The following is a 27,021-nucleotide window of genomic DNA, read 5'->3' on the forward strand; positions in this document are numbered from 1 at the left end:
TTTAAGGTTTTACGAGTGAAATCAAATCACGATTTTATAAATGTCATAAAACTATGATGTTCAACCGCAATCTTCTTAACAATTACAACCCTGAACAAACAAATCTAAGCCCTAAAAACAATCGCAATGCTGACCAATCTTATGCATTCATACATCATTCCCTCTAAAACCTATTTACTTGCACACTCCATGATACACAATACCCGGGCAAGAGAAATTAGAACCTTAACAAAATAGTACCCCATTTAGAGCATCTAGAGAATACAATACACATTAATTTACAATTTTGTATGAGCCTATGTCTCTATCTTCAGAAGAGAATTGAGGGATGTACTGTTGAACCGCTGTGCGAGGCCCCGGATAACAAGGGCAATTATGTCTCGCAGGTGGCGTGTCTGCACTAACAAGTCAACTTCATTTTCACTGTCAACCACGATCCTGAGACGGTGTTGATCACTCCGAAATAGCTCCACCTGCAAAATATTGATATTATTGTGCTACCAGGTTCTATTATTTTTATTGAGACAGTCAAACTTCCTAAAGTTTATAATCATAATGTTAAGATGAGCTACTAATCCCTCAGATTTTCAACAATTGTAAAATTCCCAAGGAAATGTTAGTCTTCAGGGAATTAAAAACCACTAGATGGTGCTGTAAATAATAATAATAATAAACAATAATAACCATAGGCTTATGGTTGTGCTTGTATATGAATGAAAATATGGCTTGACCATTACACTTTTGAATTTGAGATGCCTTAAATATAGTTTTGTTGAGTTGTTATATCCCTATGTGCCTATTAAATGCCTGAAGTTGCTTATGATGCTTTAATGGTTCTATGACTTATCACCAGACAAAAGGGGAGAATAATATGCTATACGCCTATACATGTGCTCTCATGTAGGCTTTGACAAGCTGGCTGCATATGAATATACTCCTTTAAGGAGATCCGATCATCCATTGCTTCACTACAAATTACAATGTCTTCAATTCCTAGCCTCCATATTCTACCGTATTTTATCACATTGTGCAATTGCCTACTTAGTTGATATTACCATATTTAAGGTGTGGTTGCCTCCCTGACCATCCTGAGTGCTCAATTTAATCTACTCTTCATTCATACCAATTTTAGTGCTACTTTGATCACATAGTGTTGCCTAAACTTGAACTAAGGGATAATACAATAGATTATGATTAAAAATCACAATTATAATAGCCTTATTCACCAACTCTTCGCTGGGTACATAGGGACTTTCAAATTGAATTGACAAAAGTTGAGTAACTTACATGGAAAGGAGGGGCATAAGTGCCTCGAATTTCAGTTGTGGGAAATGAAGTTTTAGAACCAGGCTTCACAACCTTAACCCTCTTTCTGTTAACCTCCAAAATTCTTCTCTCAAGACTTCCAACCCCAGGAAGCTGCAATGCATATAAAATTTGTTCATCTCTTATCATTATGCACCAGAAAAATTAAATAAAAATACATTTTTAAAAAAAACAAATAAAAAAAACATGGTAATACCTTCTTAGAAGATCGTTCCTTGTCACACAACACCTGCAATCATGCACCAAAATGCAAAAAAAATTTAATTATTTGAGCACAGGGAGTGGGTAGCAAGAAGGAACTAGAAAACATTTTTAAAAAAAGTGACTTAAAATGAATAGGCAGGCAATGCATATACTGCCATAAAATCATATCTTGCTAGATAACAGCTTTGAGTTTGTGGTCTGATCCGTTCTTCAATTGGTAAGACAAGTATCTGCTCACAAATAGATGAGGAAGTAAATCTCTAAATCTCTAACCATTTACCACTTCCAAACTCTGACTATATTTATCAGTTAAGACTCTTCGTTCATCAACTCTAGGTTCTCTTTCAATTCTTCTTTGATTTTTATCCCCCTTCATAAAGGAAACTTTTGTAGGACACAACTTTGAAGCAGAACTCTGGCTTTGAATTGATATTACAAAAACCAATGTTGGCATCTTAGCAGCATGCCCTTTCATCATAGGAACCAATAAAATGTCTATTTGAATGTCCCAATTTAAGACAAACACACAAAAAGGCATTGTCATGTATAAGCTCAGCCAGTGCACTGAATGATAAGAAGTTTTTGTGCAAAGGTGGAAATGAACTGCACAAAGGAAATGCAAAAAGCAAATGTGAAACGTGAATTCGTGAAATGGGACATAATAGAAAGGATTGACATAATCCACTGCCATACTTGGAGGTAATACCAACTAAAATAATATATCTAGCACAAAGAATCAAAATGCACATAACAAATACAGAACAGTTGAGCAACACAAGGAGTACAAATGATTAATGATAGCACGTTAAAAGTTCCAAATTTGAAGTATCGTATGTTATCATTGTGATTGTCATAGTAGTGCCTTGGAATATTAAAAAAGACAGTACACAAATTAACAGAAAAAGGATCCTCATAATCATATAAAGGGATAATGGCATATGGTTCAGAAATGAATTTCAGGAAGTAGGGCAGCACCTCAAACTTCACCGCTCCAATCTCAAGTTTCTGCTTCACTTCTTTAAGGACATCAGGCTCTGCAAATGGTACAAAATCATCATCAGAGTACAACACATTGTAAGGTGGAAACAACATTCAGCTTCTCAAACACAACCACCCCACCCAGCTGGACTACAAGAAGAGGAGTAGAAAGAATAGGACAAGAACCAGAATATAAGATCTCCAACAGGTCAAATGGGCCTAGAAGGGGAGAGTAGTACAACAACAATAACAATCTGATCTACCAAAAAGACTATTTCTTAGCATGTGCACATCAATGTATGTTTATATATTACTCAGTTTCTTGGAACAGATATGTTAAGTGAATAGTAAGTGATCAAGTGAGGACATTTCCAAACAGCGGGATATCTTTCATTTAAAACATCAAAATTGAGAATATACATATCTATACACTATACTAAGTGAATCTTATAAGGAAAACATAAAGAAATTGAACACATATACGTATTGGGTGATGAACTGGTGATGACAGCTGTGGCAATTTACCTACTGCAATTGGATCTGTAGATGCAGAAACAGGCTGCCCCTCAACTCCATCTTCTCTTACAGGGGTATAAATCACCACTAGCCTATAGCCCACATCATCAACGTTAGCTTCATACATCCTTCCTGTCTCCCCTGCCAACAAAAAATGGGGAGATAACAGAACTTCAGCATCCTTAATTCTTGAAATTGGTCAAAGTGCACTAATGAAAGAATGTGCACAAATGACCTCATGCTAGTTACCTTTGACCTCTACAAATATACATACTTTGCACCTAGCTAACTAGGTCAGGAATGCATACCCAGTTTGCATACCCTTATCAGTTTTGAAGTAACATTACTATAAATTTTAGCCAGGCCACAATGGCCACATCAAACTAACAGTCTAACATGATAGGCTGAGTCCATAACGTTTTTAAACTGTGATTTCAACATTACCTTAATGCTAAAAAGTGACTAATTAATGTAGGAAATTTGATAATTTTCATGGATTTCTGCAGCCGAATGGTCCGAATAGAGGGGAAAAAAATTTTAAAAAAAAGCAAAAAGACAGTTACTAAATTTGATACTTTAGCATACCTGGAATAGAAATGAGATCAGGACTTCCAACCATTGATCTAAGCCACTGGATTTTACTTTTACCCTCTTTTCCACCACTATAAATACCACGAAATGCAAACAAATTGGTGTGGAAACCTCTTCCCTCAATCTCTAGCTTATCCATCCTAGGAATACCTGAAATAAGTAGAATTTTGTGTCAGTTTGTAACCACTGTAACTATGACAATCAAGTGAAAAAGAGCCTTCATAAAAATAAATAAATAAATCTGATATCAAATTGCAGAGAAGCAATATATGACTGTGACTTCAGAAAAAGAACTGAACTCCAAAGCAAGGGGAAAGATTAACCAGAAGTTCATATCAAGCAAGCAAAAGGTAAAGGCATTCACAATTGATAGAAGGATGCTTACCCCTGCATAACTAGCTACTAACCAATGAACTTTATCTTTAAACAAATGATAGATTTCAAGTAATGTTTCATTAATTAAAGGGTAAAAACCTGGCAAAATAGAAGCAGTTTCGGCATATGCTGGTTCACTTGACCTTCCAAAAACATCAGTCACAATGCATTCACACCTAATAGAATGGCCTATGTCCTCAAACCGAACCTTGTATGAACAAGAATGCTGCGACGGTAAAGGCTCAAAGGAATTTTCACTTCCATTTTCAGATGAAATGAACCTGCAGTACCTCATTGTATCAAAAGCTTTTCTCTTTTTAAAAAACTGAAAAAGATATTCTTGTTTAAATGTTAATAACTGTATTCAACTGTGAAAAAATACATGTTATATTAGCGCTACTTGAAGATCTCACAATCAATAGGAAACCCTTAAAAGATCTTTCTTAATCTAGTAAATTGTCAAATGCAATATGGTCTATTTAGAACCAATATTAAGCAAGATGAACAATTATTCACACCAAACAAAACAATTCAAGAAAAAAGCAAGTTAATAAATATCAAATTTCTCATCAACTCATGAGATTAATATAACACAATTTGGATCCACAAGAACCTAGCAAGAGTATCTTCTTCAGATTTTATTTTATTTTATTTTTTTTAAAAATCAGTTTCATACTATTGGTGTTCCTTTAAATACTTCTTTTTTACATATTCAGATTCAGGAAAAATAAAAACAATATTAGATTTAGAAAAATCATTTGATTCCAAAATAAAAACAATATTAGATTTAGAAAAATCATTTGATTCCAAGCACATGGAGTTATTAGATTTAGAAAAATCATTTGATTCCAAGCACATGGAGTATAAAGAGCAATACCACTTGTATCTGACATCTTTCTTGTATTTTCCCCAATAAAAAACAAATCAGTTCCATACTATTGGTGTTCCTTTAAATACTTCTTTTTTACATATTCAGATTCAGGAAAAATAAAAACAATATTAGATTTAGAAAAATCATTTGATTCCAAAATAAAAACAATATTAGATTTAGAAAAATCATTTGATTCCAAGCACATGGAGTTATTAGATTTAGAAAAATCATTTGATTCCAAGCACATGGAGTCTAAAGAGCAATATACCACTTGTATCTGACATCTTTCTTGTATTTTCCCCAAACATGTTGTTGGCTTTCACTTTGTGGGATAACTTCCACTGCAGTCAGTACATCCCCTTCAATATTCTTCCCAGAAAGAGCTAGTGTCTCAATTCTAGGAATCTCTGCATTGCAAAATGATCATGGGAATTAACACTCTAAATTCCAGAAACAGTGAATATCAAAGTTGTATAAGATGCATTGACACCAGAGACCGTTTAGAAAGACATTTCTGGGTTATGGATAACAACAGTGATAGAGAAAGGAAAGACAATTTTAATAGGATGCATTTAAGTCTAAAATTTTTCTGCATGTTAAGAGTGAAAATTTTGCATGCCCATCAAGAAACAAGAAATACGGTTGCCTGAAATATTTTTGGTTCATGCATTGACTAACCTAAGAGTTGGTGCTATGATGCATCAGGATTTTCCTTTCAAAGTATGAAGCAGTATTCAAATTTATTGTAGTTTTTAAAACATCGTATTCAATTATTTGTTACAACTAGATTGATATAGCATACGTCGCACATCATTACAAAGTAAATTTTCAAACAATTACTGATAAATGAGGTATCCACGGTTTCTTTTGGCCAAAGTAATCAGGACAAGCCAACTATCAAAAATCAGTATAACAATCACCACAAACTAGGTACCCAAAGTTACAGACCCAGAATGTTGAGTCCAACAGAAAATGTAGAGCTTTAACTTCTAGGAGTACTTATACTATATTTTCAAAGAAATACAATGGCCAGAGATGTACCTGGGAGGATCAAATCAGTTGGCTGAGATAACTTAAGTTCTCCAACAACAGAATCTGATCGGACTGGAGTATATCTGCAAAATGCATCAAATTGTTTTAGAATACAAAAACATGCCATGGCTGATATACCACAGGCTTCTACCATAACAATTTTCATGTCCCTAATGTTTTAGAATACAAAAACAAATGTAGTTGAATCCATAAAATCATGGCATGGCAAGTTCAAGAAAATTGAACCAATGTAAATGTGAAAATTTTAGTACATTAGCTATTAGGAAGTTGGCAGAGAGACTGCAATTTGCATAATCATGAATTCATGGCAGGTAAAAAGGATTTTTGGATATAGATTTGGAGCATGAACCACATAGTTTCATGTGAAATGCGTTTAGAGTTCTCAAGGAATATGTATGAATAAAAAACCTCAGATACAAAATCAAAAGAATAGTAGGACCATGTGACTTAACAGATAAAAAAGCAAAAGGTCCAATTCTTTGACAATAATGTAGCCAGAATAATAAGATACACACACACATGGACACAACCTTCTTGTCACTATATTTCAGTGTTCTTTTTTTTAATTCCAGAAAATATTAGACCTTAAAGTAACTCTGATTATGCATGCACTAGAGGTGTTGGCCCACCCCACAGACATCATCTTTTAGCAACTCCTACAGCACTTAGCATAACGCTAAACTGTCTTAGTATCTTCTAACAAACATTTGAGAGGAAGAAAAGATGGCCAGATTGGTTACCCAAATAACAGACGAGAATTGTAGTCTTCATCAGTGACTTCATATGTTTTAGAATTTGCTCCATCAATGAGAGTAATTGTTCCGTCATTAGTTTCCCTATACCAACTGTATAAGCTCAATCCTTCATAACCACCAAAATATTCGCCTTCCCCAAGGTAAGTACTTGATGATAACTCCTTTATATGAACATTGGAAACTACAGGAGAAGCTGTAAAGCATTCCATTTGAACATTTTATCAGAACTTTGAGATAAATTAGAAGTCAAAAAGAAAACGTATTTCATATCAAGGATAACACATAAAAAGAAAAAGATTAAACAACTTTTTCAGTGAATTCTTGAGCCAAGAGAAAAAGAAATTCCTTACAAAAATTTGAAAAAGCGAGTGAAATTAAGGGGTTTTAAGACCCATCTATCAAAATCATGGTACCTCAAGTGGACGATATAGAGCTTATCACACAAAATCACGTTACTAGACAATGCAAGAAGAAATATAAAGAAAAAAGAACACCTTAAAGGGAAATGAATGAGGATTCTACCTGCAGATACAGGAAATTCGCAAATTGAAACCAATGCCTTTCCGGATTTCCCATCAGCACGAGTTGGCAGCCAATGTAAAGCCAAATATGCTCCAACATCTTCCAGAGAAGGAGTATATGTTCTGGCACAGAAATTAGATATATGAGAATTACCATAGTAGACTTATCAATATAACAAGTCATACTGAATATTTGACTATTTGACTAATTTAACTTTTAAACTAACTTACAACGTCCTGTCACATATATGAGCATCAACTTGACTGTTTACTGCATCTAGCAGCATGGATCCATGGATCTTATCATTTGCTCTGAACCATATATATTCCCCAATACCTTCCTGTCCTCCAAAGTATCTCTTTTCAGGAATAGCCTCCTTGCCCTCACAACATTCAGGAATTGTTAACTCAACCCCCATTGGGTCCCCTATATCAAGGAAAGTTGGTTTAATAAAGATTGAATAAAATTATCACATAATAAGAACACAATATGGAAATAAAAACAAAGTGTGATGATTTCCGTAATAATTCTGCACTGAAGGGCAAACGGTTTATTGCCTTTATGCTGAGGTGAGGAATTAATTTTTTGATGTCCAAATGTGTAAATCAAATATGGAAAGGATACCCTAAATCTGTTAAGCAGAAGAAAGAAACAGCATGCATAAGATTTTGCCAAAAATCAAATAACCTCTTTCTTGTTGGTTGGAAAGCTATGGTCCTGCACATTATTCAAGCCTAACTTGATATTTCATGATAGCTAAAACTAGTTCTTTTCTTCTTTAAGTTAATTATAACGAATAATACGGTCATATCCGCTTCCCAGTAAACAGTTATTTGCTTCAGAAAGCATATGATTTACCACCAAATGAAAGAAATCTGTCTTTACAAGATGCATAGTGTTAAGAGTCTCACATTGATAAAATAAGAGAGAACATATGGGTTTATAAGGTCATGGGTTAGACTAGCTAATTGGTTGGATTCAGCCTTTTAGTGTGGTTTGGCACATGTGCATTATAGCCCAATTGAGTGACCCTAGCGCAATCTTAGTTTATAAGACATAGATATGCACATTAAAGAATCCAATTACCATGCACAATTGGTCCAGACAGAATAGTATATGAAAAGAGAATTGTGTGCATCAACAAAAAAGCTCACCAGGCTCTACTGGTCCAGACAGAAGACTCTTGGGGCTTCCTTTTAATCCATCTTTTCTTACAGGAATGTAAATAAGTTCTATGCATTCTCCAACGTCATCAAGAGTTAACTGCAGAAACTCTGCCAACAAAATAAAATCACATCAAATAATTGCAGCCTGGGAAGATCAAAGGTTTTTCTATATTTGAAGTTAAGAAAAACTTGCCACTAGAACTAATTTTGTCTTTGACACCACCAGTCTTCACTCTAAACCATTCACACGAACAATCTCCCATCTCCCTGTATAATAAACAACTAAGTAAAAGATGATACTAGAGTAAATATAGAAACTGAAATTTATATATTAGATAAGCCATTAGTAGTTCAACCCTCCACTATAAGAAGCAATGAAGCCAACACGCTCCCCTTCAACCAAAGATCCAACAAATTCAAGTGAGTGGCATGTTGGTGGCCCTGCAATAAGAGGTTACACACATTTTTATTTATTTCAAGTTTTATAATGTCATAAACCATGTCCAATATGTCTACTACAATACATGAACGACAAATGAAATGTGGCTTTGAGCACTTCATTAACACCAAGTAAAAAGGTGAAGACAATAGAACATGGCAGAATACAATCTAATAGGCAAGAGGATCTGCAAACCTAATTAACATTTAACAGTACAAGGTAAAACAATACAATTATAGCACACTTGAGAAAATAATAGAAGAATTACTTGCCTTTACCTTTAGCTGGTAAGATAGGAAAAGAACAGAAGTACATCTGAAGTTAAAGTACAGTTCAAAAATGACAACGAATCATTTGCCTATACCTGGAATGATAGGTCCAACTTGTTCCGATAGAACAATAGGACCACGGGCCCAATCACAACGGACGGGTTCACAAGACACAGATATGAAATAGCCAACATCATCAATTGAAAGTGAGTATGATGAAGTTGTAGCACCATAGATTTCAACACGTGTGCTGTCAGAAGTAATCTACACAAATCATTTCTACCAGTAAGTCAGTGTCACAATTAATTCGAGAAAACACACAAAACAAATCTACCAAGAAAACATGTAAGACAAATCTACTATGCTCGCTTATTTCTTTAAAGCTGACAAGAATATGTTCCATAACCCCAAAACTAATATAATCTTCTTTAAAAAATAAAAAAAATAAAAAAACAAAACCAAAATAACCTTAGTTACTAAAAGTTCAACATCATGTGTTGCCATTTACTTGAATGTGCAAGAAAAAGGTCTAAACAGATTATGATTATTCTGTGATAAATTTGCATACCCGGAACCAGCGGTAGACAGAATCTCCCTCTTCACCACCCCAATATTTTTTTTCAACATTTAATGTAACTCCTTCAACAGCAGTTCCTACTATTTGTAAGGAAAGCAATCTTGGGGTTCCTGGAAAATCAGATTCACATAATGAAGCCAGAATATACACAAAATTTCTCATGAGTGACATCATATATTAGTAAGATTCCCGAGGCACAAACAAATTAAGTCTAAATTTAAAGCTGCTAAGGAAGAAATTTCTCATAGCACATGCCCAGTAATATGGTTTTCACAAATGAAGGATCACAGTTTAAATGGTTGGAATTTCTGCTTTTGCATCTAAAAACAAACGTATTGTAATAATATTTTATCAGCTCATAAGACTTGAAGGATACTTAGTAACATATAAGAATATAGAACCCTTGTTTTATCCACCTTTTGGGCTTTTCACATCACCAAATAATCTAGACTTTCAAAAAAGAAACATTTTATTCCCTTCGAATATAATTATTCCTTTTCTTTTGATAAGTTGTTTAAAAATGTTTAATCCAGCCTCAACTACATATTTCAAATCAAAATCTATCATTTTAATCTACCTCTGTTATAAATACTCACATATATCATTTCATTTACAGTGCCTCAAATGAACGTTCAGGTGCTTGAAAGGGTATGAAATATTTTCTTCCCTTGAAAAAAAATTATTCATTATCTTTTGATAGGTAACTAAAAAATGTGTATGACTCTATTCCAGTCTCAACTGCATATTCAAAATCAAAATCTATTGTTGTGCCGTGGCTTGGATGAATGTCATGGTGCTTAAAAGGTACTCTAAAGATGAAATGTCAAGGAGTTAGTACCAGAAGACAATTAACTGTATGAAAGTTTGGTGCTAAAAAGGAAGCTTTTTGAGGAAAAAAAAGGTTATATAGGTAATCAGTACCCCATCTTGGTTTAAATAGCCTAGTTTGATGCATGAAGTTAAAGAGTTCAAACTTCAAATAAAATATTGTCCGGGGGTTTCGTCCGGCTTTTTGCTTAAAATAGTATAGGAAGAACTAAGAAGTGAAAATAAAATGTAAAATGCCACACATCAACACACATAATTATCTTAAAGATGTAAATTCTATTGCACTAAAAGACATGATAAAATTACCTGGGCGCACGGGCTCCTGACCCTTGCAAACTTTTGACTCACCAATTGTTCCATCATCTCGCACTGGAGTGCACTTAAATGATACAAATTTGCCAATGGCATCCTTTGTTAAGCAATATTGAAGAAGGCCTGAAGCTTCTGATATTACAGCACCAGGTTCATTTTCAGCCTAGAAAATTAAGGAACATAATATGCTTTGATCACTTAAGGTAGAAAAACAGGAGAAAGAGAAAGCCCTTAATTCAATTAAAATATGCTTTGATCACTTGTGAAATATTAAATTAGTCAACTATGAAAGTTGGCCATGTGAATAAATGTATTAGGTTTAACTTCAGAAGATGAGATGTTTCAAGAATTTATTAAGCTCTTCACATTATAATTTGCTTCTTAGATATAGCTTGCCTATAATAAGAGAACCATGTACCTCAACTACCCAACAAAAAAAACGATATACCTCATGAAGATACCAATTGTAAACACTTTTTCCTTCATGACCACCAATATAACCATATGATGCAGTGAGGATTCCACCCTCGATGCAATCACCAGTGAGCGATAAAAAGTTCAGACTGGGTGGAAGGGCTGCAATGTGTTCAAACTCATTTTAGCAATCTTTCAACATTACGATCAAATTTGTAATATCTGAGTGAATTACAATTAAGTCCAAAAGATCATATTTGTGAACCAGTGGAGCCATGCAAAGAAGAAGAATGGAGATATGAATTAAAAAAGAATTGACATGCCAGAAAGATGAAGCCATGAGGATTATTGTTTGTTTAACAATCAGAGAATCAAATCAAACAGAAATGTAGCATCCCCAAACATTAAAATTTCAAATTAATTACTTCCATTTATCTAAGGATCAAGGTTGCAAACATCGCTAGGCGCCTCCCAGGCGCCCGATTTTTATTTATTTATTTATTTTTTATTTTTATAGTTATTTTTAATTTTTTTAAAAAAAATTTTAAAAATATTTTAAGTGTTAATAATTGTATAGTGTTTATTAATAAGTTAATACTTAATAGTTATTACTTATTAAGTTATTATTTATTAATTAATAATTATTAGTATATTACCTATTAGATTAATTTAGTTATTACTTATTACTTGTTATTTTATTAAGTTATTAATTAATAATTACTTATTAGACAAGCTGAGTATTAGTTAATAACTTAATACATTATAACATATTAACATTAATAGGTTAAATATTTAAGATTTAAAATTTAAAAAAAAAAATTTAAAAAAAAAAAAAAAGGAGCCTAGGCACCCGGCCGCAGAGGAGGCCGATTCCGGCCTTCCTCGACGCGGCTGAGCCCGGCCTAGCACCTAGGCGCCGATTGGCGCGATTTTTGCAACATTGCTAAGGATGCAACATTAGAATTTAGACAAGATTGACCATCATGGTTTTGCAATTATCTTTATGGGCATCTCTTAATCACTTATTTATGAAAGTTGATCACAACGCAATGATGCCCCAATAAATCAATTCTTTAAAAAATATATATATTATTCTATAAAGAAATTCCGGACTCAAGTAGCCCTATAATAATATCATGTAATTCAATACTTTTGAATAGAATACATAACAAACATACAATTAAAAATTTAATTCATTAAAAAAAAAAAAGCACTATAACAAAGGGACATAGTAAAACAGCAGGACTTCAGTAGATGTTTCTCATCAATTATTGGCTAGTTGTGCTACTTTTAGTCCGGAATAATTTTTAAGAAATCAGCCACAGGTTTACTAGATTTGCAAATCCAAACTTCTTAGAGACCCAAACTGGAAGAGCATACACGAAATTCAGTGGAAATAAATAAAACTATTGTACGGGATGAATGCTAAATAAGTATAAATCCAAAAGAGGAAAAACTAAAACAAAAACTAAAACAAAAAAAAAAATCAGTTGAATATACTTACTTTCAATTTTTCTTTCTGATATAATATAAGATGGTTCACCAGCATCACCATCTGGGGTCATTGGACTAAATTTTGCAACAAGGAAGTAACCAACAGCTCCTAAGGGTATGCGGAAAGCCTAAAAGAAAGACAACATTTCTCAGGACTCCAGGAAAGGAGATGAAATTTAGACATTAGAGATAAATATTCTCACCTTTGCAATTTTGGATGCACTCAATGATTCAAGATCATTCTCACCCTCAAATGATGATGAACAAGTTTTGAACCACTGAACTCTACTTGATCCCTCAGTTCCTCCCGTAACAATACCAGTTACAGTAATTTTGCTGCCCTCCTTCAGTTCTCCAATTATCTTTAGATTTGTTACTTTAGGTGGAGCTGTCACAAGGGATTAAACAGAAAGAATTAAATATTAACAATTAAGATCTCATCTATACCTATTTCCCATAAAGTTCAAATTTTCTGATTGAAACTTTTTGCAAATCAAAATAGTGTGGCTTTCTATTAAAGCAATGTACAGAAACTAAAAGAAAAACAGACCTTTCTTAATTATCTGAGACACAATTGACATAGATTTCCCCTCCTGCCCTGCAAAAGATAAAATGAAGAAGCAACCAATCAACCTTCTGCCAATTAAATTAGCAACTACACAAAGAAAGAAGCAATATATTGACAGTTAAGCATATTAATGTGATCTGCTTGCCTTCAAAGTTAACAGGTACATATACAAAAGCTAAGCGGCGCCCAACATCCTCCTTCATCAGTGTATATTCATTAGTACCAGTTGATACTGAGACAAATTCCCTGTTCCCCAAAAACAAAAGAATACACAAAATGTTAGAAGAGTGCATAGCATTTTCAAGTGGATAAGTCTCAATTTTATTCTATATCAAGAACTCAGGAAGTGGATTTCATGCTCAACCTAATCTGCAGGAATGGCAAAATCAATTTTGATGAAACTAGTAAGCTTCAAAAGGAGCCAGAAAGTTTCCTTGATTATATTTATGTAAATTTAAAAACCATTAATCCAGACTATTAATCAAAAAGGTCTTTTGAAAGGCTGTACATTAAATTCATAAATAATTTTCATGGATTACATAGCGGTAATCTTGAACTGGTGTTCAGTCCCATTTTCTAACTGGCATAATAAATATAATACACACACACACCACATAATTAAATTCCAACTTTTGTTGGAAAAATATCATAGAATATGAGTAGTAGACATAAACAATATGATATAATTAGTCTTGAGCGTAGGCCGAGTTCAGCCCCTCCTCGATTCAAGGCATGGCGTTGCGGCTTACCATGGAGGGATGCGGTTAAATGGTTAATGTCTACCTACTTATCACCAATTGGTTTTAAGTAGGATATTAGCAACCAGATAGCCATAGAACTCTGTGGTTAAGCGTGCTTGACTTACAGAAGTCACAGGATGGGTGAACCCCTGGGAAGCATAGTGCAGTGCAGAGATCCAACAATTGGTATCAGAGTCGAGGTTAGAGTTCGAATCGATGGCGAGGCGAAAACAAAAACCAGTCCCAGATCGGATGTGGGCATAGGTCAGGCCAAGTCTAGTCCCAGGAGGGGATGATAGCTAGGTCCAGTCCCAGATGGGATGTGGGCGTAGGTCAAGCCAAGTCGAGTCCCAGGTGGGCATAGGTCAAGCCAAGTCCAACCCCAAGAGGGGATGATGTGCGCGTAAGTTAAGGACCAAGTCAAGCATGCTGCGCAGCTGGGCTTGTGTTCAAAGGTTGCGGCAGGTGCTGGGAGGGGGATTGTTGGGTGTTGGCCGAGTTCAACCCTTGCTAGATTCAAGACGTGGCATTGTGACTTACCATGGAGTGATGTGGTTAAATGGTTAATGTTTACCTACTTATCACTAATTGGTTTTAAGTAGGATATGACAACCAGATAGCCAAAAAACTCTGTGGTTAAGCATGTTTGACTTACAGAAGTCACAAGATGGGTGACCCCAGACTAAAACAACAATCTATCAGCAAACATCACTAAGAAGTTTCAATATTATGCACAAAGAAGGGATGTAAGATATAACACAGAGCACTCAAGAACATCAACTTCTATACTCGGGGTTCATTAAGTTAATATATATATATATATATATACAAAATGAAGAGTTTCAATTTTATGCACAAAGAAGCACTTTAGGATGTAAGATATAACACAGAGCACTCAAGAACATCAACTTCTATACTCAGGGGTACTCCATAACTATTCAGTAAGACACAAATAGACACTGCTAATGATAAAATAAAATCAGAATTGACAAATTATTCTATTACTTTCTAGGAAGTTACAAAGAGCACATTCCACTTTTAGTCCTCGACTATTGTGGCATTGCCATATTTAGTCATATTCTTTTTATTTTGCCTCATTACATCCTTGACTGTTATTTGTTTGCCACAATTAGTTCTCCGTTTAAATTTTTGTCATTTTACCGTTTAATAAATAAGGCTAACATGTAATTTTATTCATTCAAACCTCTTGCCTCAACATGTAATTTCTCTCCCTCTTTTAAACTCTTTTAGGTTGTGTTTGGAAACCCGGGAAATGATATCATTTTCCGGGTTTCCACTATTTGGCAAGTGGGGAAAATTTAAGTCAACCAAAAATGAACCAAACACACCAAGACAGTTTTCTGGATTACAACCAAATACTGAAAATGAAATTGTTTTCTAGAAAATGACTCATTTTCTAGAAAACATTTTCCAAAAGATATTTTCCGGGTTTCCAAACACACCCTTAATTGAATCAACGTTGTTAAGGCAGACTTTCAAGGCGAGGCGCCACCCGACCGCCTAGGCACCTAGGCGATGAGGAAAAAAGTGAAATTTTCTCAAATTACAAAACATCCTTGAAAATAGAAATTATTTTCTTAGAGTGTGTCACAATCAGCATTAAATATCTAAGGTAGAATTGGTAAATCAACATCTCAACAGACTAGCACTGCTTCTAACTCGAAGTTGGTAATCAGAGAGAGGAGCAGGAGCACAGACCTTTCTACAACCAATTTTCCTAGACAAAAAAAGGAACTTCATAGTGCTTCTATGCAAGCAGCAGAAGATATCAATTGTCTTTATAACTATGAATTTTCACATTTTCAGTAAAAGTTGTGAATTGCCTTTCCTAGGAAAATACACTCGGAAGAAAGGAAGAAGCTCCATAATGGAAAATAGAAAAGGGCAACCCTGGCAGGTATCTTCTTCCTCATTAGATCAATATGGAGGAAGAATGATGAAACAAACCTCTATATATGCTGAGAACCTTCCAAGGAAAATGAATTTTTCAACATGTTTGGTGTACAGTGCTTACCAACTACTTTGTAGTAGAATAATCATTGGACTAATAATTATAATACAAAAGTAAAGAGTACTAACCCAGTGTCCTTGTCTTCACGCAACCACTCAAATTTGCTGGGACCTTCTCTCCCACCAAAATATTTTCCAACTCCCTTGATGATATTACCTTCAATGGCATCTCCAATAAATTGTAGATCATTAACAGATGGAGGAGCTGCCAAAAGGGAAAAAGCCTATTGGTTCAATAGTCACTTTTCTGACAACCAAAATATAGTAACCAGCATAATTCCATAAGAATAAAAATTAAAATGGAAACACAGAAGCAAGAGTGATATGCACTGTGGTTGGTGATGAATTATTGAAACATATTAGTCATGATTCAATATGTTTGTCATAACTTGAGGCATTACATGTTACAAGATGTACCTTGCCTAATTTCCACAGGTAAGACTACTTGGGTAGCATCCACTACCTGGAGAAGTTTATTTTAACTAGTTCCTTCTATATGCTAACCAGCTGAAAGAGAACAAAGTAACAAACAAGGTGCGACCAGCTTATCGTTCACTCATGTAAAACAGGCATAAAATGTAGAAACATAATACGTTTTATGCTTCGCAGTGGTCACTTAATTGTCCTTTCATAAATTTTGCATATGAATTTCATTTGATTCCAAAAAACACAACTAAATACTGGAAAAGTTTTTTCTGGTAAAAAGTTGTTCGCTTTACCCAACGTTTTTTATACGAAGTAAATAAGACCATAAAAAATTCTTTAAATAGGATGTATTATTTTTATTTTAGATATTAGAAGTCAGTCCTAATTAACTATGGCAGATAATCAGCAGCTCAACTTTCAGGCGAGCAACCTAACATGTTGAATTGGGAATTATCTCACATGAGAAAGAAAACCCCACAAACAGGACATCTCAGCTTCACCTCATACCTGCTTTAATATAATCAGTTATTGCATATTGGGGCTCCCCTTTGGCACCTTCTTCAGTAACAGGGGTATACATAAAGACCAAACACGAATCAATGTCATCAAGATTCAATTGGTATTCATCACCCTCAGCGCCAACAATAACCACAGGGTTGCTATTCCATTTTTTTCTTAGCCAACTGAAAATCAAGAAAAGCATGCCTTTAATTTAGTGGTTATAAAGTGTTCCATTGGGAAATATTGAATCCAAGATGCCATAGGCAGATATATAGCATGGTCTCACTTTGAAACACTTCTCCCAGGTGTACCACCACACCAGGCAACTTCGGCATAACCCTTGATTATGCTTCCCTCAACCAGATCACCACGTACTTCAATCCTTAGTACTTTTGGGCATCCAGTTCCTTTACAATAGACAAAAGAGCATTAATCACTAACTTGACGAAATAGAAAAATCCCACAGGCTGTGCAACAATTATATCTCAACAAGTGTGTCATAGCTTTTCTTTCATGATCTACTTTCCTAAAGTGCCTGCCTCATGGATGGATCGGGGGACAAAAACCATCAAAAGAGCATACCACGTGATACAGGAGATGATATTGCGAAAATGGTGGGATATTCTGTTTCTCCCAGGATAGGAGTACATTCCACCTTCAAAATTCTGCCAATGTCTTCATGCTTTGGCCAATAGAACTGAATATCATGGAGTTAATAAAATATGGCATTTCAAAATGATGAGTAAAGAGTGACAACCACTTAAAAAACAGTGAAAAGACATTACCTCTCCTGTTGCAGTGGGAATTGCTACGAAGTTGGACGGAGTTCTCTCTCCTATATACCATTGGTATTTCAAGACTACTTCTGAATCACTATCATCAGTATTGTCTTTAGAGAAGTTAAAGTGGCAGTAGCAAGCATCTTCTTCAAATGGGGGGTCTATAAAGGCTTCTTTGAGTAAGTATCCTGGCGGAAGTTGTTCCTTCCATTGCTCAAGCAAAAACTGAAATGTTGAATCTGAAGAGACAAAATGCTATTTAAAGACAGTAGAAGTAAAGGCACAGATACCAAGAGCAAGAAACTCTCTTGCAGCTTATGGTTTCACATTTCTAAACAGTATATAAACACACAGATCTAGATATCAGTCATCAAAACTCATATGATACTACATAGACGCACACTTCCAAAGTGCCAATTAAAGAATGGGTAGTACAAACTCAGTATATTTTAATTCTGATCTCAAGAAAATATTTGAAGATTCAGCAAATATTATGAAAAAAATACTCAATGAAGCTCCAAGCCAAATGTAAGTTTTACATGTGAAATTCTATTTTTTTCTTCTCATTCCAGTTTCTCAAATGGTGTGTATCAGGTCAGCTCTAACATGGCTTTCCATTAGTGAGTTCAGTATTTCAATATGTCCAAGTCGATACTAGAATACTAAATGGTGCTAGTTAAATTAGCAGAACTTCTGCACCAGAAAAGAAAAAGGACCATCTGAATTAGGAAAGTAACCTAACCTTTATATGCCTATGATGTGCAAAGTTCACAACAGCACCTACAGAGTACTAAATCAAAAACTATTGTTTACTTTGGATTTGTACTACAGGAATGGTTCACAACTACTTAAAGATCAAGAAAAGATGCATGTAGATTCGATTCAATTTATAAGTGACTTAACCAAGTTCTGACCAAGGACCAGAAATACCATAAACTAATTGCAAAGGCAAAGCAGTACTAGATGTACAGTATTAGATGTTAGTTCAGTAATAGACCAATAACTATAAAGGCACCAGACACACTATGAACTTCATCCCATTCCCATTAGATAGAATGATATGAATAGTTTCCAAAGGTATTATTCAGACAGGCAATCCAAGAATCCAGCTGTTTAAGCAAGAGCACTCTTAAGAACTCACCAACAGCATGATCAGGACGACAGAACTCCCAGCCACCTCTGATGCACAAAGCAGTGTGAGCAGGATAACGTTTGGCTAGTGCAATCTCCTCCTTAGAGAGATCTGCAGGAATTATTTACATATTAGTCCATAACTTATATGCATAATACATTAAGAGGCTCCTACGCAGATATATTTTCCAATTCAAAACTTCCACCATCTAGGAAAGCAGGAATGGAACAAGATTTTTTTGAAAAATCAATTGCAGTTCTCATGAAAGATTATAATAAACCTGAATATCAAATGCACAAGAACAGTTTTAATACACTGAAGTTTCTTGAATACCTCTGTCATTGAACTTCTTTAGAGTTGGACCCACAAGCAAAATGGACATGGCTTCTAGATGAGACATCTTAAGAATAGGATTCTCCTCTACACGTAAATGCTGCAGCTCATCATTAAAAGCAAAGTTCAGATTTATTGACACATAGACATAGTATAACTATTTCCATTTTTTATAAGCAACCATTTTCCCAGATATCCATATGCATAGTATACAATAGATTTTATGGCATTATCCTTGCTAAGGAGTAAGGACCAGATATCCATATGCATCACTATCCCAGACTACTCAAATCCAAGTTGATAAAATTTATAGCCTTCATTGTCAATCAAAAGTTGACCATAAACTTATATAACTTATAAGAGTCACTCTATAATTACAAACTTCATTTATTTAAAATATAAAGTTGAACAATCTACTTCACATCAAAGGGAGTCCACACATAATTTGTGGTTGAAGAGGGCAAGGAAAATGGAAAATAAATAAAAATCAACAGACAACATCCTAACAAACAATATGGATTTTAATTCAGTACTGTACACAAGATTTATTATTTTAGGCTTCTTAAAGCTACTGAAATCTCTTAGCATAAGGAAAACCACTTCAGTGGATAAGTCTAGGTAATAACGTACTGGGTATAGAGGCATAATACAATAGAGCTGAAGGTGTTAACAAAAATAAGACCTAAGAATCTTATTTTCATATTCTATCCTTTCTTGGTTCTTCCTTTTCATGGGATGGGATGGGATTGGAGGAAAACATCTTGCAAAGTTGGAAAGGTTTGGATGATAAATACAGCATTTGCTAAAAATCTAGAACATGTCCCAGCAAGGCAGAAAGACAAGCAATTAATTTGATATATCCAATTTGTAGCACTCATTACTCATACAGTTACCCATTCTACATATTAATGGCCAGTAGCCACACTATTAAAATTCTTTGGTCTGACTACTAAATTTGACCTTATACTTGGTTCACATTTTTATCACAACATCATGTAATAAACAACAGAATGATTTAACATTTTTTTCTGAAAAATGGAAACAAAGAGAAAATAATGACTTACACAAAACAACTATGATTAATTGCTAACATGTATACCAAGAGATGCCACATACATACTCTAGTAATGGGACAATTTAAAACTGCTAGTGTCCATAGGACATAACTAACCTCAAGGGAAGGTAAATGTGGAAATCCTTTCAAAGTTGATATCTTGTTCTTGCTAGCAGCTAATACCTGCCAAAAAAGATGTGCAGGTTGCATAGAATGCAAGAAGCAATGAGTATCAAATCACTATATAGAATGCAAGAAGCAATAAGTATCAAATCACTATATATACATATACAAAACATACATAAATACATAAAAATCACAAACAAACCTGCAATCGAGGTTGACATGCCATAGAAAGAGATTTTAACTTATTCTGAGCAACAGAGAGGAACTGAAATTTTCAAAAGGAAAGAAGAAATGAACAATAATTCATGCAGACTAAGAAAAAGTACCATTTTAAGTAAAGACAACTACTGATAGAAAGCAGTAATGCAGTGATCACTAGTTTACCTCCAAATTAGGAAGCTCAGGAAGGCTTTTCAAAGATGTAATTTGATTCCCAGCAAGATAGAGTTGCTACATTAATAAATAAATCATTTTCAGATGCTCATAACAAAATAGTCGCATACAGTATTAATAATCATTTTCAAAACAAATAGAATTTGAGAAATGCATACCTGAAGGGCTTTACAATTCTCAAGTGGTTCAAATCCTGGACCTTTGAAATCATTGAAGCTCAAGTCAAGAACCTAAATACGAGAATACAAGGTAAAATATACTATATTTTGGTCCAATTAGGGAAAAGAGCTAGCAAAATTTAGTTAAAATTTAGCAGACTGAATTATTTACTCCAAATTCAAAAATTAACAGTTTAGATTCAATCTTCCTAAGATAATAGTAAGCAAACTGTCCATACAAACCTTCACCCGCTTTAGTACTTCAATACCATCCAAGGTGGACAAGAGATTGTCTCTTAGATAAACAAACTGCAAGGAAAAAAGAGTATGCATAAAATTCTGACTTTCCTTTTCCCTGATAAAATAATACTCATATTTGAATTGGTAGAAAAGTGGCAAGAATTTAGTACGAACTATCATAAAGTTTTGCAAGGGTTACATAAGAAATGAACTTATTAAGTGCATGCATTTCTTTAAACTTTTCTCTCTCTCTAAGAAAATGTATTCCTCTAGCCTGTAGAAAGTGGCAAGAATTTCATATGAACTACTATAAACTTTTACAAGGGTTACATAAGAAATGAACTTATTAAGTTCATGCATTTCTTAAAATTTTCTCTCATTTTTTAAAAGAAAACGTATTTCTCTAATCCTTCTCAACAACATTACACTATGTTTCTTGAAGAAACTCTCCTGTACGAAATACTTGCAAGTGACACATGCTTCAAGATAGAAGGTAGAAAGGAAAGCCATAGCAAGAGAAAATCTTAATTCAATAACCACTAAATAACAATAATTATGAGTTATGGATTAGGCATCAAAATGATGATAACCTGGCATTCCCTCTTCACTACTATGGAACAACTTAATGATATGCATTTGAAGGAAGCTGGATTTAATGCAGAAAAATGGAAAAGCATGAAACAAGTTGCAAAGCAATCTATGCAAATTGCATAAAAACCTTTCAAAATAAAGATCACATTCTCAATTAAAACTGAGTACTTATAGATCTTCCAGCAACTTGACAACCACACAGCTTTTTCCTCCCATAAACATCCCAGTTAAACACGTTGTAGACTAAAGGAAGCATAAGTTACCTCTAAAGTTGGTGACAAGTTCAGCCCACCGCTGTTGAGATTGCGTATTCTGTGACCTCTAAGGTCCAGCCTCTAGATAAAAAAGCAGAGGAAATACAAGCAAGAAGTAGAGATTTAAATATATGAATGGAGATATGCAAATGACATCACAAAAAAGAATAAAGCTAAAACAAAATTGCAAACTGTATGCACTATAACTTGTCAGGAAAAACAGCAACAAGTTGATATTGAATTCATTTTTTGTCTTGCTAGAATGAAGGCTTTAAGGTTTCAAAGAGAGCAATCAAATAGATCTTTTATTCTTCCTATATTCATATTTTTTGATGGGTTATTTTATCTTTTCTTTACAGTTACATTTGCAATCATACATCATGACACCATGCAAATTAAGAGCAAAGAAATAAATAATGCAAACCAAGTCCTAAGCAAGAAGCAACAGTTTCCATAATTCAAAAAGTTCTCTTCATTTCAGCATTTTATACTCCGTATTTTTTAAAAAGAGGACTTAATACTGCTATAAACCTATGATGTTACTTTTCTGATTGAAAAAAAAAAAAAAAAAAAAAAAAAAAAAAAGAGGAGGTACTTAGGGTTGGGGTAATACCACACCAGGTCCATTGGGCAAATCACTCAACCGTTGCAGCACCCAGGCCTTTGTGTCCTACCCATTAGCAGTATGAAAGCCACTATACAAAAGCCAAATTCTAGGCCCGACTTCATGCAATTAAAGCTAAGAGGTTAAATTCAATCTTTTAGTGTAGTTTGGCCCATGTGCATTATAGCCCTATTGAGTGACCCTAGCTCAATCATAGTGTATAACAAACACCAACAATAAGTACAATATATCTTCAAACAACTTGGAAATATGATAAAAACATGTTTGTTTGGTCAAAAATGTAAAAGATCTCATCCTGAGCAATCTCCTACCTTGACTCATTAGTAGTTTGAAATAACATTTGGTTCCATTGCTAGTGTCATGGGCGATAATATTGCAAACCACTCTCATATCAAGTCATTGACCGAAGCAATACAAGAACTGAAAGAGGGTATGGCATTACTCCTCCAAGACCACGACAAATACCCATCAGCTACTACACCATCCTCTTCATCAATCCAACGTGAAGAGGTAGAGGCCATCCCTCTCAAATCTCAATGAAGATGGCCATCCCTCTCAAATCTCATGGGCGATAATATTGCAAACCACTCTCATATCAAGTCATTGACCGAAGCAATACAAGAATTGAAAGAGGGTATGGCATTACTCCTCCAAGACCACGACAAATACCTATTAGCTACTACACCATCCTCTTCAGCAATCCAACGTGAAGAGGTAGAGGCCATCCCTCTCAAATCTCAATGAAGATGATAATGTTTTTCAATCTCGCTTCACCAAAATGGATTATCCACAATTCTCAGGATAGGAAGACCCATTAATTTGGCTTCATCTTTGTGAATTGTATATTTTTGCAACTCTCGCACTCCGAATCAAGATAATGTGACTTTGGCAACATTCAATATGATAAGAGAAGCACAACTTTGATACAACCAAATCCTCTTAGACGAACCACCAATGTCATGCAGAGTTTTTAAAGAATCTTGCAAACTCTGTTTCAAGCCACCAAAGCATAAATCCTCATGGAGAACTAATCAATTGAGTTTCTAGTCATGTCGTTTGGACTCACAAATGCACCATCAAACTTTCAATCTTTACTTAACAAGCAACATGGGCTACTCCTTAAAAGGCCAAAATGTGTGTTCAATGAAGATCATGTCCTTTATCTAGATCATATAATCAATGCCAAAGGAGTATTAGATAACACTAAAAAAGTGCAAGTAACCCATGAGTGAGTGGTTAGTTCCATCTAGCCTTCGAGGTTTCCTTGGATTAGCAGGGTTCTATCGTCACTTCATTAAAGTATTAAGCCTACCAAAATTCTCCATACCATTCATCGTGGAATGTGATGCATCATGCAATGGAATAGGTGTTATGCTACAACAAGAGGGGCACCCGATCGCATTCTTCAGCAAAAATTTGGCAAATAGACACTTGAAACTCCTAACATACGAGAGAGAGTTGATAGGCTTAACACAACTACAAGGAATTGGAAGCACTATTTATAGGGCCACTCATTTATAATATGTATAGGCCACTACAGCCTAAAAATCTCCTACAACATCTCCTCAACATCATTGGATGTGCATGTTGCTTGGGTATGATTTTATCGTAGAATACAAGCCTGGTAAATTGAATATTGTACCAAATGAGCAATCATGAAGAGAACGAGAGGAAGTTCCTGTAATGTTGTCTTTGTGGTGCACTCCAAGCAACTAGAGGATATTTGAGCTATTGTCCGTGATTTGGCAACCTATGAGCCATAAATACAACACAAAACACAACAATCGGGAAACAAATGGGAAGAGTTGTTATGATTTCAATGCAATTACCCAGACTACAAGGTTGATGTCCAGAGGGGAACAATGTTGTAGAAGACGCTAGGCGCTAGTCGGGTGCCAGGGGGCGCCTAGTGCCTAGGTGCCGCCTAATTAAAAATAAAAAAATTCCACGCAAAACGACGTTGTTTTGAGAGGAAAAACCAATTTAAAAAAATTCCGGCCGAGTTGGCTGACTAAGTTGCCTATGCAGCCAATAGACTAAAAACTGCCTACACCCGTTTTCGCCTCAGCCTAAGCGGCCGCCTAGGCCGATTTTTACAACATTGGAGGGGAATGGTGATGCATTTTTGGGACGTGCCTACCAACAGAGGTCAAGAAAGTAAAGAGACCACAACTGGAAAAAGCTTTAGTATATTATTCTATTATTATTTAGTTATATTATTTGTTAGTCTTTATTATTTAGTAGTTTACTTTGAGTAGTTTTTGAATAGCTAGTAGTTTGTGTTTTAGAAGGATTCCCAGTCCTAGTATGCATGGGAAACATTGTACTCTGTATTCTCTAATTATAAAAGGAGGAAACAACATAATAACATGCCGGCAGTATTTTTCGAAAGAAGAGTTAGGAAGTTTGGGATCTCAAATTCTGAACAAAACCCAACCAGCATCTTAGTCTTTCTTTCTCAGCTTTAATCTTCTTCTAGTAGCATAGCATGTGATGTTAATGGTTTGAACATAACACAAACCTTTTTCCTTAATTTTCTATTTTTACACAAACAGAGAGTATATAAATAAATGAAATCATGAAGGCACTTATTGAAATTTCTTACCACATCATCACCAGCTTTGATCTCCACTTGAGGAAGCATGATAAGACGTGAATCCCAACTTTCAGTAGTTCCAGTTTTTTTGTGGCTAGAAAAGGCTGTGCTTCTTTCCAATGAAGTCGACAAGGACCCAGTCCTGGATCCACTGTTAACTGAAGGTGACCGTGCAGCCAAAGAAGACAACTTTGGAACTACCTTTCTAGTTGAGCCACTACTTCCTGTGCTCTCAAATGACATAGATTCACGGCTCCTCATTGAAGTGGAAGGAGATGATGGTTTAATTGAAGACTTCTTAGCAGAATCATACTTGGATGTATCAGAACTAGATGATGCTTTTGGAGTGGCAGCAGGAGATGCAGGAACTGACTTTCTAGTTTCTGAAATTGTTGATCGAGTAAAGGATCTGCCATTAGCTGATGGCAGTGAACTCCGTCTAATTTCAGGAAGTGATCTCCTCACAGGATCTGGGGCAGAGGAGGTAGGCTTTTTTGCCACAACAGAATTTACATTAGTAGTAGACCTCTTAGTAACTGTTGTTGGCTGTTTATCAGGCAAGCCACCAGTGCTGTTTCTTCTGGCAACTGGGACTCCAGTAGAACTCCTTGAAGCACTACTAAGGGTAGGTTTTGTCAATGTTGATGACTTGAACCCACAGGAATTAGATTGAGCACCATTCATTGATTCCGCTTTCTTCCCTAACCCAGCATTCTTCATCCTAGAGTTCTGTTTCACATTCTTAGTTGTTTTCACATCCTCAGCAGATGATTGCTTCTGCGGCTTTTCCACATTATCCTCACCCACAGTCGGCTTCTCTAATTCTGGACTTTGTGGCTCTTCCGCAGCACCCTCCGTGTACCTTGGACTTGAACCATCCATTCTGACGCTTCAACTATGAAGAGAACAACCTTTCACCAACAAAAGTTTATTTGAAATCAACAAAGATATACAAATAGAAACAATAACTGTATTTTTACTCCAATACTTGATCGCCATAAAATTCAAAACCAAAAAATATTAATGCAACTATGCATTATAAGAAACTGCAAAATAATAATAATAATAATAATAATAATAATAATATTAATAATAATAATAATAATAATAATAAACGAAAGAAGTATTTTCTTTCAGTAATCACTACATTTCAAAGAATGCATTTTAATAAATAAAACTTAACAAGCGAATTAATTCGGAGTGAAAGAACGGTTCAAAGATTGAAGTTAAAAACATAATAATAATAATAATAATAATATAATAATAATAATAATAATAATAAAGGAAATAATTCTTCAGACAAGAAGGAAGCAATTGAGTAAAATGCAGTTTAATAAACAAGAAAATAATAATGATGATGACGACGACGCAACTGGTCCTCTTTTTCAAAGACAGAAAGACCAAAGAGCAGCACTCAAGAAAACGCCACAGTTGAGTAAAGAAAGCGGTAGTTTAGATCCCGAACCAAAATGCAGCACTCCACACCCTTGTTTCCACATCTCCCACCGGGACAGAGTTAAAAGCAACACTAGTAAAAACTATATAAACACGAAATAAAACGGCCGGCGGTTCCGTACGTCGGCAACGGCCAGATCTGGCGGAGAAAGAGACAATGGAGCAACACTCACCTAGCAGTAACTGTGTTTTCCTTAGGGTTTTGGAAGAGGAGAAATGCTTGGGAACAGAGAGTCCATCGAGAGAGAGGGAGAGAGAGAGCGCTCTGAAAGCGTGAGAAAAAGCTAAAAAGAGAGTGAGGGAGACTGTGAGAGAGAATGTGAAATAGA

General features: G+C 35.0%; 1 protein-coding gene across 1 annotated transcript; it reads right to left on the minus strand.

Annotated features, from left to right (window-relative positions):
• Positions 1–16: 16 nt before the first annotated feature.
• On the minus strand, positions 17–27,021 carry LOC116031849 (187-kDa microtubule-associated protein AIR9). The gene is made up of 38 exons (XM_031274169.1): positions 26,866–27,021; positions 25,247–26,148; positions 22,026–22,097; positions 21,175–21,240; positions 20,932–21,003; positions 20,765–20,830; positions 20,583–20,645; positions 20,372–20,437; positions 19,201–19,300; positions 18,877–18,978; positions 17,742–17,974; positions 17,539–17,653; positions 17,243–17,363; positions 16,963–17,138; positions 16,099–16,234; positions 13,404–13,504; positions 13,241–13,288; positions 12,894–13,078; positions 12,701–12,818; positions 11,231–11,358; positions 10,777–10,945; positions 9,634–9,752; positions 9,161–9,329; positions 8,714–8,798; positions 8,551–8,624; positions 8,346–8,465; positions 7,422–7,617; positions 7,192–7,313; positions 6,655–6,862; positions 5,903–5,976; positions 5,130–5,268; positions 4,090–4,271; positions 3,610–3,765; positions 3,034–3,165; positions 2,506–2,564; positions 1,523–1,555; positions 1,288–1,419; positions 17–473 (listed from the first exon to the last, which is right to left on the minus strand). The coding sequence occupies exons 2-38, from the start codon at positions 26,117–26,119 to the stop codon at positions 297–299; spliced, it is 5,187 nt and encodes a 1,728-aa protein (XP_031130029.1). The 5' UTR covers positions 26,120–26,148; positions 26,866–27,021; the 3' UTR covers positions 17–296.

This window comes from Ipomoea triloba, chromosome 10 (assembly GCF_003576645.1).
Source record: "Ipomoea triloba cultivar NCNSP0323 chromosome 10, ASM357664v1".
Lineage (NCBI taxonomy): Eukaryota > Viridiplantae > Streptophyta > Magnoliopsida > Solanales > Convolvulaceae > Ipomoea > Ipomoea triloba.

What these genes read in the sequence shown, in the direction of transcription:
- LOC116031849 (XM_031274169.1), bottom strand. Translation starts at nt 26,119, where the DNA reads ATGGATGGTTCAAGTCCAAGGTACACGGAGGGTGCTGCGGAAGAGCCA. An exon ending in AGACAAAATTAGTTCTAGTG is followed by an intron (nt 8,466 to 8,550) that starts GCAAGTTTTTCT and finishes TTTTGTTGGCAG; the next exon opens with AGTTTCTGCAGTTAACTCTT. An exon ending in AATTCTCGTCTGTTATTTGG is followed by an intron (nt 5,977 to 6,654) that starts GTAACCAATCTG and finishes TGCATTTTGCAG; the next exon opens with ATATACTCCAGTCCGATCAG.